Source organism: Mobula hypostoma, chromosome 10 (genome assembly GCF_963921235.1).
Source record: "Mobula hypostoma chromosome 10, sMobHyp1.1, whole genome shotgun sequence".
NCBI lineage: Eukaryota > Metazoa > Chordata > Chondrichthyes > Myliobatiformes > Myliobatidae > Mobula > Mobula hypostoma.
In genome coordinates, this window is record NC_086106.1 from 75748969 (window position 1) to 75764244 (window position 15276).

Here is a 15276-nt window from a genome sequence, read left to right on the forward strand (position 1 = left end):
TAATTCATTAATTAATGATAATCTCTGTTCAAAATTAACATGGCACGCGAGAGAATTTTTTAAAAGATAATCGTCAATTTGGGCACATGCTGTCAGAATTCCACTGTCCCTGACCTAAAGTATTATAAATGTAATATGCTAATCATGTCTCACTTAATGTTGATTGCTCCACTGGCGAAGGGATGGACCCTGATTAGAGATAATAGCATGCAGCAAATAGTTGGAAAATAGATCAGAAAACTTGACCTCATTTTTATTTTTTTTTAAGGCTAAAGCTGCATTTTACACCAAATATTGCCTAAAAGATAAGCAGGAAGCTGCATTAAGAAACTTCCTATTTGGTTTAATGCCAGCAAACTTAACACATCTGTAGGATATCTTGGGTGATAAACTGTTAGAAATGACTTACAAAAAGTGAGATTGTACAGGAGTTCAAGATGCAATTAAATCCAAATGACTTAATTAAAATATTGAAGGGAATGTCAGGGAGCTTGAGTGGTCCTTTTTATTTTCTATCTTTTCCTGATTTTCACATATATATTTTGTTTGCTTTTAATCACCTGACTATTGTTGATCATGTTGTATTTTTGGTACCTATATGAGAGTTTTGTGTTCCTCAAGATCAGCTGTGTCCTTTAGCCTCTAGCCAGCTTCCCATTTCCCTTCCTTCCCCAAAAGCATTTTGGTTTATAATTTGCATAGTTTTGGTATGATAAGATTTGATGAAGAAATGCTTCGAATTGCATCTATAAAAGCTTATATCGTTATTTTCTTTTATTTGTTCGTGAGAAGTAGATGGTTCTAGCGCGGAGCATTTATTGTCCATCACTTGTGCATTAATTCTCATGGAATGGGTGCTAGTTACTGCTGTTCAACTACTCTGGAGGACACTTGAGGAGCAGCCATATTGACAAGTGTGGCTACTTTTCAGTATCTGAATAATTTTTGAGCTACCTGGCTGCAAATGGAACATGTATCTCCAGAGCAATAGTCCAGGCATCTAGAGGTAGTCTAGTTGGTAACTCATCTTATGTTAAATGAGCATAATGGTTCCAATAATTTCAAGAGAAGAGATGAAAAGGATTGCTATTGTTTAAAACATTCTTGATCACTAAAATGGTTCTTTTGATTTTTTTTTGCGGGGAAATTTTTCATGTAGTCATTATGTATATTGTAAAACCTGTACCAGTTTTAACTGAATTAAGTTGGCCTTAATATTTTGGCTTGTATTTGCACCATGAATAACAGTGAGACATAAAACAGTCATCATTGAAATCAGGTAATACGGCATCATTTGGTGTGCTCATGTTCTTTTAAACTCCAGTCAGTGATTTACTGCATCTCCATCAGGTGTACAGTATTGCCTCTCCAATGTAATCTTAGTTTCAGTGAACCTGCAAAAATGTAAAGTGTTAGCAAATTCATTCTGCTGTTTATTCTTTGAAAAATCTGAAATTGTTTTGCTCTGGTTACATGAGAATAACTGAGGTTAAAGGCTTACTGAGGCAAAATCACTGCTTTACAACCTCTCCGTCCCTAAAATACCTAATAAAATATTTTGCTGTTAAATCTAGGCATGACCAGAAATCTCTAGCAATGTTACTTTATAGTTATTCATTTCCTTTTCTATCTAACACCATTTAGGAATAAGAACGAAAATGATTCACTTACATTGGTTAATATAGCCACATATAAACCACATTGTGCCAGTTAAGAGGGAGCATTATTAAGACACAAGTTCAAAGCATAGCATTGTAGAATGTTTTAAAGCCAATATAGTTTTCACCTAAATGTGCATCTCCTGTGTTGTAGCTTTGAATAGGTTAGAGTCTTGTTAGAAAAACGTCATTTTTTAACTTTGAGGGGTCTGTACATCCTCCCCATGAAATGTGTGTGTGTTCTCTGGGTGCTCCAGTTTCCTCCCACAGTCCAAAACCATACCAGTTAGCAGGCCAATTGGTCATTGTAAATTGTCCTGTAACTAAGCTAGGGTTAAATCTGGGGTTGCTGGGTGGCGCTGCTCGTAAGGTCAGAAGGATTATTCTGTGCTTCATCTCAATAAATATATAAATATTCAAACTGTTATGTTAAGCGTGTACTATTTAAGGTGACTGTGCAAATGCTTTTTTTGGCAAAATATTTCAAAATTAAAACTCACCGATATTTAAACTTTTGTTTTGGTTTCCCAGCTAAAACTTAATTTGCATCAGTGTAGACAACATGTTTGTCATTGCAGTAAAATAAATAATAGATTCTCCTGTAATTGTGAAGAATCAAAAAATGTTTAAGCATGGCAGTAGTTTTCAATTAAAACACGGACTGATGAGGTTCTATAACTAAGGCTTCTAACTTCAGTGCTACAAATGAAACACTTGCACAATTAGTTTGAAAATATCTGGTGAATGGCGAAGATTTTTTTTTCAGCCGTTTATAGCATTCTTAAATCGTGAAATAATATGATTGGTGCTCCCTGACAGTGCAATTGTATCCATCTATTTATTTGTATGATTGGGATAAAAATATTAAAACAAATATGATTTATAGAAAGTAAAAGAAATGGCAGATAAGTTTTGTATTGACAGTTTACTTAAAAGGTTTCACAGAGTACTGTCTGCAACAACAATTCTTTTAAAAATATCACTTACCTAATTTCTAATTTGAGGTATATTACTTTACAATGTATAGACAACACATTATAATTTTGTACATGTCTATGAAGTGCATTGTGGTATGATGTTACTTCTAAGTAGTTTGTTGAGGGAATAATAATTAAGCCAGCATTCAGTTAGTATTTTTCCTTATTTCTTGTAGATTATTGGCCCTAATTCTATGCTATGGATGAGATCCTTCTTAGACAAGATGACAATGCACCAGCAGATCCTGTTCAAGTTCATCGCATGCAATGAGATTCTCTTGATGCCTGCAGGTGTCTTTATGTTGCTTGGGTAAATATTAAACAAACTTAATTGTATTGTTGTACCGATCTGTTTAATCTTGAAAACACTAATCCCAATTTTTAACAACACCACCTGCTTGAATTAGGTAGTGTAATGTTTAAAGCAGGGGTAGGCAACCATAAGCACAAGTGATTTTCTAGCATGCGTAATTCACTAATTTGAGGCAAAACATAACTAGATGTATTTAAATGGATAATTCCCATATTTCAAGTTTTTTTTATGGCATTTATCTGGCCCACTGTCCGCTCATTAATACACGATCCGGCCCACAGAGGCAAAAAGGTTGTCGACCCCTGGTTTAAAGGCTCATATTTGGTATTACACACTTTGTATCCACTCATGGGGCATAATGTGGGAGGTGGTTTGACATTTTCATGGTTCTTGTCTCTCAAGTACTGGCATTAATCTGATGGTGTATATAAATTGATTGGCATAATTGAACAGTTTTTAAACTGTAGTAGTCCTATACACTTATGAATTTAAAATTGGCCTGCTTAGCAGTATCTCCTGTTTGTATGCTCAAATTTTAATTGCCCAGTGATCTCAACCGTCCATTCCTCCAGCAATTTGGTTTTCACTACAGATTCTGGCACCTGTAGCCTCCTGGGTCACTCTGAATTTTAATTGTATCTGACTTGGAAAAATTACTCAACAGTTAGCTTTCTCTTCATCCTTACAAGAAGAATTGAAGATCATGCTTGAAAAATAATTGCATTTAGCATCTATCAAATAATGCATTACATTTTATAATCAGTGATGACAACAACTTGTTTTATTAATTTCCGAGCAGCTTGTGTTCCCTAAATCGGAAATGAATCTCTATATTTGCTGGTATTTTATTTAATGCTTTCTGAACATTAAAACTACCCCTCCAGGATTTGTTGAGTCTACATAGTTATTGGAATAAAATGCTTGCACTTTACATGTTGCAGTAATAGATTATCATTTGTGAAAAATTAATATTCTAATATATTTTTGCATTTATTTAGCCTTAGATTTGCATGGTTAACATTTTAAAAACAGTTTAATAACAAGTCTGAATGTGATTAAAAATTGAAACTTGGACCCATTACGCACTTTGCTTAGTATTCATGAATATTGCTGAAATTATTTGATACTTTTAATTTTTAAATTGTAAGATATAATAACTAGTATCAGTATCTTGGAGTTTTGTATCCTTACTTACACCCTGTGTTTAGATGTATTTCTAAATAATTTTGTGGATTTATGGACTAACTTGACTTAATGGCAAGAGCTTAGTTGAAAGATATAGAGTATACCAGGTCACAAACTGTGTTTAATTTCCATCTGAACTCCTCATTTTGCTCTGCCACTTGCCAAGCCACTTTGTTCACTCATTTCCACAGAACAGTTAAATATTGCACTGTAACCTACTGAGAATTAATGGTAGCTGTGAACTTGTTTTTAATGGTCTCACTTGCCCTATCATTCCCTCACTTCAAATGCAAACATGTCATTCAGGGGCTTGTAAAGGAACTGTGTTCACCATTCAACAATTTATTCTAATACAGTGGATTTTGATTAATTGGGACATATTGGAACCAGTACATTTTGGTTGGCCCAATTAACCCGCTGCCCCAATTAGCTGAAATTTCATGTGAATAGTTAAAAAGGTATAAAAAAGAAGGCAAAATACTGTTTAACTGAGTAACAGTTGCTCTGTTCTTTTGATTGACTGTAAATAAACAAAATCAGCAGAGATCCTAGGACTGCCTTCACACAATGCCATTGATGACTGCATCCTCCAAGTCATTGTAACATTCAAGATGATTTTCAATACCTTAATTCTTCATAGTTCATAACTGGTTGAAGTAGTGAAATCATTTCATTTTCACTCCAGGCCATTTCTGGCATCTCCAAGCTAGGATGCTTGAAACCATAGTGAGAAAGACAGTCCTGAATTGTCTTACTGCTTATTTCTCACAAACTATCAGTGACAAAAAAATCACTGCTTTTTGTACTCAAGTATAAGCAACTGCTGCTATTTAAAATGTGTTCGCACTAAGCATGGTGTAATGTCTAATGGCCACACGAGGACACATGTCTGACAGCAGTTAGAAACTGTTTGGCAGCAATTTCTTGCCCCATTTAAGAGGAATAGAGTCCCTAATAAACTAAGGTAATCCCAACCATTTTTTCGATTAGTTTTCGTTTTTAAGATGTGATCCAAATAACCAGCTGCCCCAATTAAATCATGGCTTAATTAACCAGAATCCCCTGTAGTTGCAAGAGCAGTCCATTCTGTCAGCATAGTTCAGTCAAGTACAGAGTGGCTCAACCAGATGAGTAAAGCATAATTAACCTTAGGAACTAAGTGGGGATAAAAAGGGGTCAGAGTGGCAGTGCAAGTACTGCAGCTATTTGCAGCTCCAGTGATCTGAGTTGAATCCTGACCTCCAGTGCGCTCTATGAGAAATTTGCACATTCTCTTTGTAATATGGACTGTGTGCTCCAGTTTCCTTCCAAATCCTACATCCCAAAGAACTGCTGCTTGTGACGTCAATTGGCTATTGTAAGTTACCTGTTGTGCGGACCTGCAATAGGAGAGCCAGTAAAGTGTTAGAGAAACAACATACATCAAAGTTGCTGGTGAACGCAGCAGGCCAAGCAGCATCTCTAAGAAGAGGTACGGTCGACGTTTCAGGCCGAGACCCTTCGTCAGGACTTCGAAGGGTCTCAGCCTGAAACGTCGACTGTACCTCTTCCTAGAGATGCTGCTTGGCCTGCTGCGTTCACCAGCAACTTTGATGTATGTTGCTTGAATTTCCAGCATCTGCAGAATTCCTGTTGTTAAAGTGTTAGAGAGTAAGTTTTAAGGCAATAAAAGTGTTCCAAGAGCTATCATAAAATCAGTTTAGTATCAGAAGGGAAATATTTGATATGCAGTATCTGAATATGTGTATGCACATATAAATAATAAAGAAATAATCTAACTGGCAGAGTTTACTTTTCTTTAAGGATTATTAGTAAGACCACAAGGCAGTAGCAGTAATAGGTCATTCAGACCATCTAGTATACTTCACCATTTCATCATGGCTGATTTATTATCCCTCTCAATCTCATTCTCCTGCCTTCTCCCTGTAACTTTGATGTCCTGACTAATCAAGAACCTATCAACCTCTGCTTTAAACATACTCAATGACTTGACCTCTACACCTGTCTGTGGCAATGAATTCCACATATTCACCACCCCTCTGGCTTAAGAAATTCCTTCTCATCTCTGTTCTGAATTGACGTCCCTCTATTCTAAGGCTCTACACTCAGGTCCTAGGCTCATCCTCTCCCTATACACTCTATCTGGGCCTTTCAATATTTGATGAGATTCCCCCTCATTTTTCTAAACTCCAGCATGTACATCATTCTTATGGCTCTCCTCTGGACCCTCTCCAATGCCAGCACATCTTTCCTTTGATAAGGAGCCCAAAACTGCTCAAAGTATTTCAAGTGTGGTATGACCAATGCCTTATAGAGCCTCAGCATTATTATCCTGTTCTTATATTCTAGTCCTCCCAAACAAATCCTAACATTGCATTGCCTTACTTGTCACTGACACAACCTGCAAAGCAACCTTGAGGAAATCCTGCATGAGGACTCCCAAGTCCTTTGGCTCCTCTGATTTTTGTATGTTCTCCCTGTTTAGAAAATAGTCTACTCCTTTATTCCGTCTACCAAAGTGCATGCTGCTACTTTGCCCTGTCTCCTGATCTGTCTAGGTCCTGCTGCAGACTCCCTTCTTCATCATCACTATCTGCCCATCCACCCATCTTCATATTGTCTGCAAACCTGACCACAAAGCCATGAATTCTGTCATCCAAATCATTGACATACAACATGAAAAGAAGCGGTCCCAACACAACCCTTGTGAACACCACTAGTCACTTGCAGCCAACCAGGAAAGAACTCTTTTATTCCCACTCTGCCTTGTGCCAGTCAGACATTCTTCTATCCATGCTAGTATTTTTACTGTAATACCATAGGCACTTATCTTTTTAAGCAGCCTCATATGCAGCACCTTATCAAGGGCCATCTGAAAATCCAAGATTTTGAGAATCTAGTGATGTCTGAAACATCATTACTAATGCCTCTAAAATCCTTTAGCTACCTCCTTCAGAACAATTGGGTGTGGTCCATCTGGTCCAAGTGACTTATCAACCTTCAGACCATTCAGCTTGCCAAGCACCTTCACCTTAATAATAGCAACTTCACGCACTTCTCCTAGCACTCTCAAATTTCTCGCAAACTGCTAGTGTCTTAAAGTGAAGACTGACACAAAATATCTTAAGTCCATCTGCCATTTCTTTGTCTCCCTCCTTTGCTACCTCTACAATGTCACTTCTCAGCTGTCTGATATCCACTCTCACTTCCCTTTTACTCTTCATATATCAGAAAATAACTTTTTGAATCCTCTTTTATACTATTGACTAGCTTGCCTTTATATTTCATCTTTTCTCTCCTTATGGATTTAGTTATTTTCTGTTGGTCTTAAAAGCTTCCCAATCCTCTAACTTCCCACTAATTTTTGCTATATTATATGCCCTGTCTTTTTATGCTGTCTTTGACTTCCCTTGTCAGCCATGGTTGCCTCATCTGCACTTTTCAATACTACTTCATGTTTGGGATGTATTTATACTGTGCCTTGCCCCCAGAAACTCCAGCCATTGCTATCTGCCATCATCTCTGCTAGTGTTCCCTTCCAATCAGCTTTAGCCAGCTCCTCTCCCACGCCTCTTTAATTCCCTTTACTTCTCTATAATACTGATGCATCTGAATTCTCAAACTGCAGGGTGAATGCTATCATATTATGATCTTTCATTACTAATGTTTTTTTTTTACCTTAAGTCCCTTAATTAAATCCAGTTCATTACTTAACACCCAATCCAAAATTACCTTTTTCCAAGTGGGCTCAACGGTAAGGTGCTCTGAAAGACATTTTTTAGGCATTCTACAATTCCCATTTCTTGAGATCCAGAACCAATCTGATGTTCCCAAACTATCTGCAAATTGAAATCCTCCTTGACTTTCATACCTCCTTTTCTACCTCCCATTGTAACTTATATCCCACATTCCTGGCTACAGTTTGGAGGGTGTGTATAATTCCCATCAAGGTCTTTTTTACCCTTGCAGTTTCTTGACTCTACCACAAGGATTTTACATCTTCTGATTCTATGCCACCTCTTTCCAAGAATTTGATTTCATTTTTACCAATAGAACCATTCTGCCTACTTGCCTGTCCTTTCGATAAAATGTGTATCCTTGGATGTTAAGCTTCCAACATTGATCTTTCAGGCATGACTCAGTGATGCCCACAGCATCATTCCTGCCAATCTCTAACTGTGCTACAAGATCATCTACCTTATTTAGTATACAGCATGCACTCAAGTGTAACACCTCCAGTCCTGTATTCATCACCCTTTTCGATTTTGCCCCCATGTTACACTTCAACTGATCCCACTGGCTGCAATTTTGCCCCATCATCTGCCTGTCCTTCCTCACAGTCTCACTACACCCTGTATCTACTTGTATACCTACTGCCCCATCTTCAGCCCTATCACTCTGGTTCCCATCCCCTTGCCAAATTAGTTTAAACCCTGCCCAATAGTTCTAGCAAACCTGCCACCAGGGATATTGGTCTCCCTCAGGTTCAGATGTAACCTGTCCTTCTTGTACAAGTCATATGTACCTTCCCCAGAAGAGATCCCAATGATCCCAGTCATCAGATACCCTGCCTCCTGCACCAATTCCTCAGCTACTTATTCATCTGTACCATCACCCTATTCCTGCCTTGACTAACACATGACACTGGGAGTAATCCAGAGATCACTAGCTAGGAGGTCCTGCTGCTCAGCCTCTTCCCTAACTCTGTACACTCACTGCACAGGACCTCTTCCCCCTTTCCACCCGTGTCACTGGTGCCAGTGTGCACCATGACCGCTGCCTGCTCACCCTCCTTGTGAATATTTTGCAGTTGCTCTGAGACACCCTTAACCCTAACACCTGTGAAGCAATACACCATCCTGGCGTTTCTTCCGTGTCCACAGAATCTTCTGTCTATCCCCCTAACTATTAAGCCTCCTATCACTATCTGACTTGATCCCTTCCCTCAGAGCCAGCCACAGTGCCACTGGCCAGGCTGCAGCTGCTGTGCTCTCATAAGTCATCACCTGCAGAAGTATCCAAAGCGGTGTATCTTTTGCACAGGGGAATGCTTACTCCCCTTATTTCTCCTGGTGGTCACCTATCTACTATCTGAAGCCTGCACTCTGGGTGTGACCACCGCAGTAAATATCTCATCTATGTGGTTTTCAGCTTCCCAGGTGATCCTGAGCACATCCAGCTCCTGTTCCTTGATCTTGTCAGTCAGGAGTTGAGGTTGGCTACACGTTCTGCAGATGTATTCATCAGGGATACCGTTAGGTATCTGCAATTCCACATTGTACAGGGAGAGCATTCCAGTTCCACTGCCTTCACTACCATCCTGCCTACACTTTTTGTACCTTTGGCTCTAACTTCTTAAGCTTAACTTATACAATCAACTGAAAGATGCCAAATGACTCAGCACCCTTAGCCTATACCTGTTCTTGCTGGAGTGTGTTGAGCCAATGCCTGACCACTTAACACTGGTGCATGCCAACAACGGGCACTCCTACAATGGCCACTTCCTCACACCTCTCTTCTTTTTAATGACCCTTGTTAAGTTATTAATAATACAAGCAAACTCCTGCTTGGCAGATATGTCCTGACAGGCCCCAGTGGCTTTTTAAGCCTGATTGGTGAAGTCCACAGGGAGCTGTCTCCAACTGATTCTGCAATCTCCCCCTTGACAGACGGGAATAATGCTGATACTTCAAACAATATTGTGGTCCGATTATGATGAATTATGATATCAGAACTGAATTTCATTGGTTATTTTAATCTTGTAGAGACTCGTTGTGACTTGAAATCAGTCATCAAATAGCATTAAAACTTGGCGGAGTTGGGCATTTTTTAGGATTCAGCTGTGAAACCTGCAGATGGCAGAAATCTTGGAAGATGAGCATGAATGACTCGACCATTTCCTGGTGTGCTTCCGTTAGTACTTTGGGATGTAGATTACCAGATCCAGTAAATTTGTCAGTCATTAACTCTAATAATTGCTAGCACTTTCTTTTATCAATACTGATCTTTATTGATTCCTTCCTCTCTGTTAACCCTTCACATTGACTTCAGATACCTACATTTATTTTCATTAACCTTGCGTGTTTTTGAAGGGTTTTGTTCCTCTTTTAATGTTCAGAACGTGCTTACTCCAAGACTCTGTCTTCTCCTCCAAATCAATCTTTTAGTCATCTGATGAATTGCAAATTGCTACCAATGCTCAAGACTGGAGCTTTTTCAGAATTGTTAATGTCTTCTCTTTGAATCTAATTCTATACTTAATTTCTTTGTATACAATAGTGTAGCAGTCTCTCTTGACATATGGGGCTGAGCAGGAAAGAATAATTGTTGTAATTCATGTATGTATTCTTTATTTTCCACTGTCAATACAGTTCTCAAAGTTCTCCAATTTATTAGGGCTAATTTGCACTTCATAGCTTCATAGGACCGTTGTGTGGCACAGTGTTATATTCTGAATGTTTCAGAATAAACACTGTCAAAGTGAAGTGTGGGTAAATGTGAAGACTATCTTGGGCGTATCGAAGTAGAAAAAATACAGTTCTTAATATCCCTGTGAATATTTTGAAACTGTTTACATTATAATGCAAGATTCCTACACCAGGTCAAAATTCTGGAAACCAGGTACTTACTGCCTTTGCAGACTTCAGCAGCCGATAGGTGGCAAATTCACTTGAGAACTTGTGAGGTTGATAGCCGCCTATGTTGTTTGCATTTTGACAAGCCCATCTTTCTGACACCTTGAACTAAATCTCTTCTGTTACAGTCAATTGTCCAACTTTGTCTTTAACTAGAAGGATATATTCAAGATTGTTGTCAGCAGTCAATGTGTTACTGTCAATCCCTCACTAATCTACAAATATCTTCTTTTCCTGAGGCCTACCTCAGCCAGATTCGGCAGTCCTTTTTAGTTTACTATTGCCTAATACAGATAAAATATAAATTCCACAAGACAAAATACAATTTCTGAGACTCTGCACTCTGCACTTGTCGTCATTCCACATAGCTCCTCAGACAATGTCTTTTCCCCATTACTTTGTATCTCAAATTTATATAATAGTAGATTTGCCTTTCTTACCTGAAAGGCAAGTCTGCCATGTCATAGGTTTTTCAACTTCTCTCTTATATATGAATACATCAAAGTGCTGATCCTGCAGAGTAAACACATTCTGTCTCTTCATTTGCTGAAGTTCATTGGCCTTTGCCGTACAGGTAATTTTTGAAGTGTGCTTCTGATGTAAGTCTGGGAGCATAGTTGCATTAAAGTCTTCTTCCAGTGGCATATCAGTTATCATAGAGTCGCTGATTGGATAACATAGAAGCTGGCTCCTTGGCTCACCATGTCTATCCGGACCATCATGGCCATCTATACATCCCACTTACCTCTATTTATTTCATACCCCTCTCTGCCCATCTCCTTTAAGTGCCTGCCTCACTACCTGCAACATATAATAGATACTAATTACTCATTGTGTGAAAAATCTACCCCTCAGATCTCCTTTGAACTTCCTGCCTTCGCCTTAAGTCTATGTCCTCTAGATTTAGACACCACTATCACAGAAACAGACTCTGGTTGTCTACCCCATTCCTGCCCCTCATAACTTTATAAACATCTATCATGCCAATTCTTGGTCTCCTCGACTCCAGGGAAAGAGACCCAGCCATTCTAATCTCTCTTTATAATCTCAACCTCTTCAATCCAGTCAACATCCTTGTGAATTTTTTCTTCATCCTTTCTAACTTAATCCCAACTTTACTGTAGTGTGGTAACCAGAACTGCACATGGTACCCCCTAATTCTGTCTCACAGCTGTGACATGATGGCCCACTCTTGCACTCAATGCCTTGGTTCGCTATGGACCATAAGATGTGGAGCAGAATTAGGCCATTTGACCCATCAAGTCTGCTCTGACATTCCATCATGGCTGATTTATTATCCCTCTCAACCCATTCATCTGCCTTCTTCCCATAACCTTTGACATCCTTAATAATCAAGAATCTATCAACCTCTTTAAATATATCCAGTACTTAACCATATGTGACAATGACTTCTACAGATTCACCACCCTCTGGCTAAAGACATGAGTGTCAAATAACTTCTTCACCACCCGTTCTATCTGTGTTCTCACTATCAGGGAGCCATGTGCTTGAACCCCTAAGTCTCTCTATTCAACAACACTCCAGTGGGCCCTGCCATTAAACTGTCTTGACTTCGTATAACTTCCCAACATGTAAATACTACACACTTGTGTGAGTTGTGTTCATCCACCATGTTTTGCCCATTTTCCCTGCTGATCAGTCCTATTGTCAAATTGGACAGCCTTCACACTCCACTGTACCACCAGTTTTGGTGAAATCTGCATGCCTATAATCATGGCTCATACATTTCCATCCAAATCTTTAATATGTAATATCCTTAAAACATGCAGTTCTGTACTACACTGTGAAGACTCGTACAGCTCCAGTTTTATTCTTGTTACTGTCATTTTGGTATTGGTGCTTCCTGGGTTTAGTACCATGCATAGGCATTCAAGTGTGTCCAGTTTTGGCTGGACTTCTCAGATACATCAGACATTATGTATTTATTATATTTACCGTTCATTGTGCCCCTACTGGTCCTTGCCCCTTAAATGGGTTAACATATCAGAGTCTTAGTCTGGTGTGTTGAGATTTAAGTTCAGACAGCAAAGGTAATGATCTGGATTTTGTTGGTTACTACTTGCATTTACCCATTTACACAGCAACAACTATGGGACTTCAACAAATGTAAACTTAACCATGAAAATCGCAGATTTGGTACTTTTGTTTCAATATGTTCTGTTACTACCAACACTTTGGAGGAGCTCAATGATTCAGCCAACATGTGTGGGAGGACGTTTTGGGTTGAAATGGTGCATCGTGTCCTGATGGAAGGTTTTATTCCATGAGAGATTCCTTTCCTCCTGCATATCCTATATGACTCATTGAGTTCATTCAGAAGATTGTTTGTTGCTCCAGACTATAGTATTTTCAGTCTGTTGTATCTCTTACTCTACTGCTATGGTCCGAATGGAGACCAGTGACAATGCTGGACCTTCCTGGGTTTACTTTGTATTTAATCTCGATATTTGACTCTTGGATCCTGTGTTGAGTTATCATTTTTTTCTTATTGTGGGCAAAATAACTTCTCAATCATTGTACCATTTCAAATTTGATAATTTCTGAACTTTTACGAATGATAGACATGCAAAAACTTTGAAAATTACTAAACACTCTGATAACTGGATAAATGGGAGGGCTGGGATTTGCTGCTTAGCAAACTGTTGGGGCAAAGCTGCTGTTGCTTCTCTGGACCATTTAATACTGGGGTGGCGTGGTAGCTGTCTGCAACAGGCCTGTGCCTGCAAAATTTAGGCCCACTGAAGTTTACTTAAACTGTGATCTTTGGGAAGTATGCACAAATCATTGCAGTTCCCTGATGATCAATAATAGCTCGTTGCAGAATTTTAAAAACATATTGCTCCAGTCATCTTCTTTGAATCTCCCTCCTCTCAGTTTTAATTCATGCCCTCTAGTGTTAGAGATACTCATTTTATGTTAGAAATGTCCATGAGGATTTTTCTACCAAGACTTATTATACTATCTGAAACTGCATGGTGAATTGACCTGGAGCCCATTGAGTAAAGGTTTCCAGAAACTGGGTATGAAATTGGAGGTCTGGGGAGAGAGATGTACAATATGGCACTTTTACTTTTTACATAATTGCTGTAAAAACTTTACATGCACAATCAAGAGGAATTCTACATTGACACCAGAGGAGATGCTGTAAAACACTGGATGCCTGGGTTGCATCTGCCACTTCAAAACTCAATAGCTCTTGAGTTTCAGGCATTGGTCACCAGTGAAAGGCCCTGACATATTAACAGAAGAAAGCTGAGTGGATGAAGACTGGTCAGAGGGATAGTAACAAGCTGGGCTTTGTCAGAACAAACCGTATTAGGATCAAAAGTAATGACTTTGGGAAGATCAGGAAATTCAAAGTAAATTTGTTATCACAGTTCGTTTTGAGATGGAAAAGAATGTTGTTTGCAAAATAACTTCTTTCCATTGTTGCCTGACATGTGAGTCATGTTGGTGATTGACAACTAGAAATAAACTATTGAATGTCATCATTTATCATAAAAATTAATTTTTCTGTGTGACGTATGGGGGCGTGGAGGCTGCATCATTTATATTAATTTCTAACTCGTTGTTCTTCCAAGTACAATATGAGCTGAGGTCTTCAACGTGTTGAGCAAGCTGAAATGGTGCTGTAACACACGGTAGCAGACATCAAGCAAGATATGAATATCCAAAGTAAAAGGTTTCATTGCTTTCCTGCTGTTTTTATGCACTCATCCATTAAAATCACTTGAATTTGTTTCAGATGGGTTTCACTGAGGAGGTTTGATAATATCAAAGATGGAGTCATTTTTATACTGACCACAACGTTGGCTGAGCAGTTTTTGCTCTGAGCTTGGCTGAATGCAGCAAATAGTCATCGGCCAGCCTCTGAAAACAATTCAAAGAGAAATTTACCTCCTTGTGCTTGAACATTGCTACTTTTATATTTTGTATTTCCAAAATTTCTATGAAACCTGAATTTTGTTTCAGACCTTATTTGTATTATACCTTCCTCTTCTGAAGAAATGTGCTTCATCAGTTGAGAATATCACCTGGTATTTCAGGCAATTTGGCGCTTTGCGTGTATTTAAGAGATCATTGTGAAACCATAATCAAAAATCCAACATGGTTTCCTCTTTTGCTTTTTCTACTAAACACTTTTGATGAGATGGTTTTGATTATTGAGAATTAAGTTGTAAGTATAGCTAATCTAGATAGGCACTGAAATATCTAGATTTACAACTTTTCTGCTCTGTGAAGTTCAGTTGATCTTTGGATAAATTAGATCACCTACAGGGAGAGCCATCAACCATTTACTATATTAGATTTGATGATGGAATCACTTTCAGTCAAATTGATGATGATAATGCATAACATGTTCTTACATTGTTCTTTTGGCATATATTTAGTTGAGCCATTAATCTGTTTAAAATGGCAAAAACCTCTTAAAATGGCAGGCATTGTCATATGTGTCTGTTAAGTAATCTTCATCTATTATTTAGGCT

The 15276-nt window shown here is 38.5% G+C and overlaps 1 protein-coding gene across 1 annotated transcript in view; it reads left to right on the plus strand.

Annotated features, from left to right (window-relative positions):
* LOC134353332 (transmembrane protein 33-like) overlaps positions 1-15276 on the plus strand; it is a 132343-nt gene that overhangs the window by 32431 nt on the left and 84636 nt on the right. Inside the window, exon 5 of the mRNA XM_063061365.1 lies at positions 2812-2945. Within this exon, the coding sequence (XP_062917435.1) occupies positions 2812-2945 (134 nt within the window). The remainder of the gene's footprint in view (positions 1-2811; positions 2946-15276) is intronic.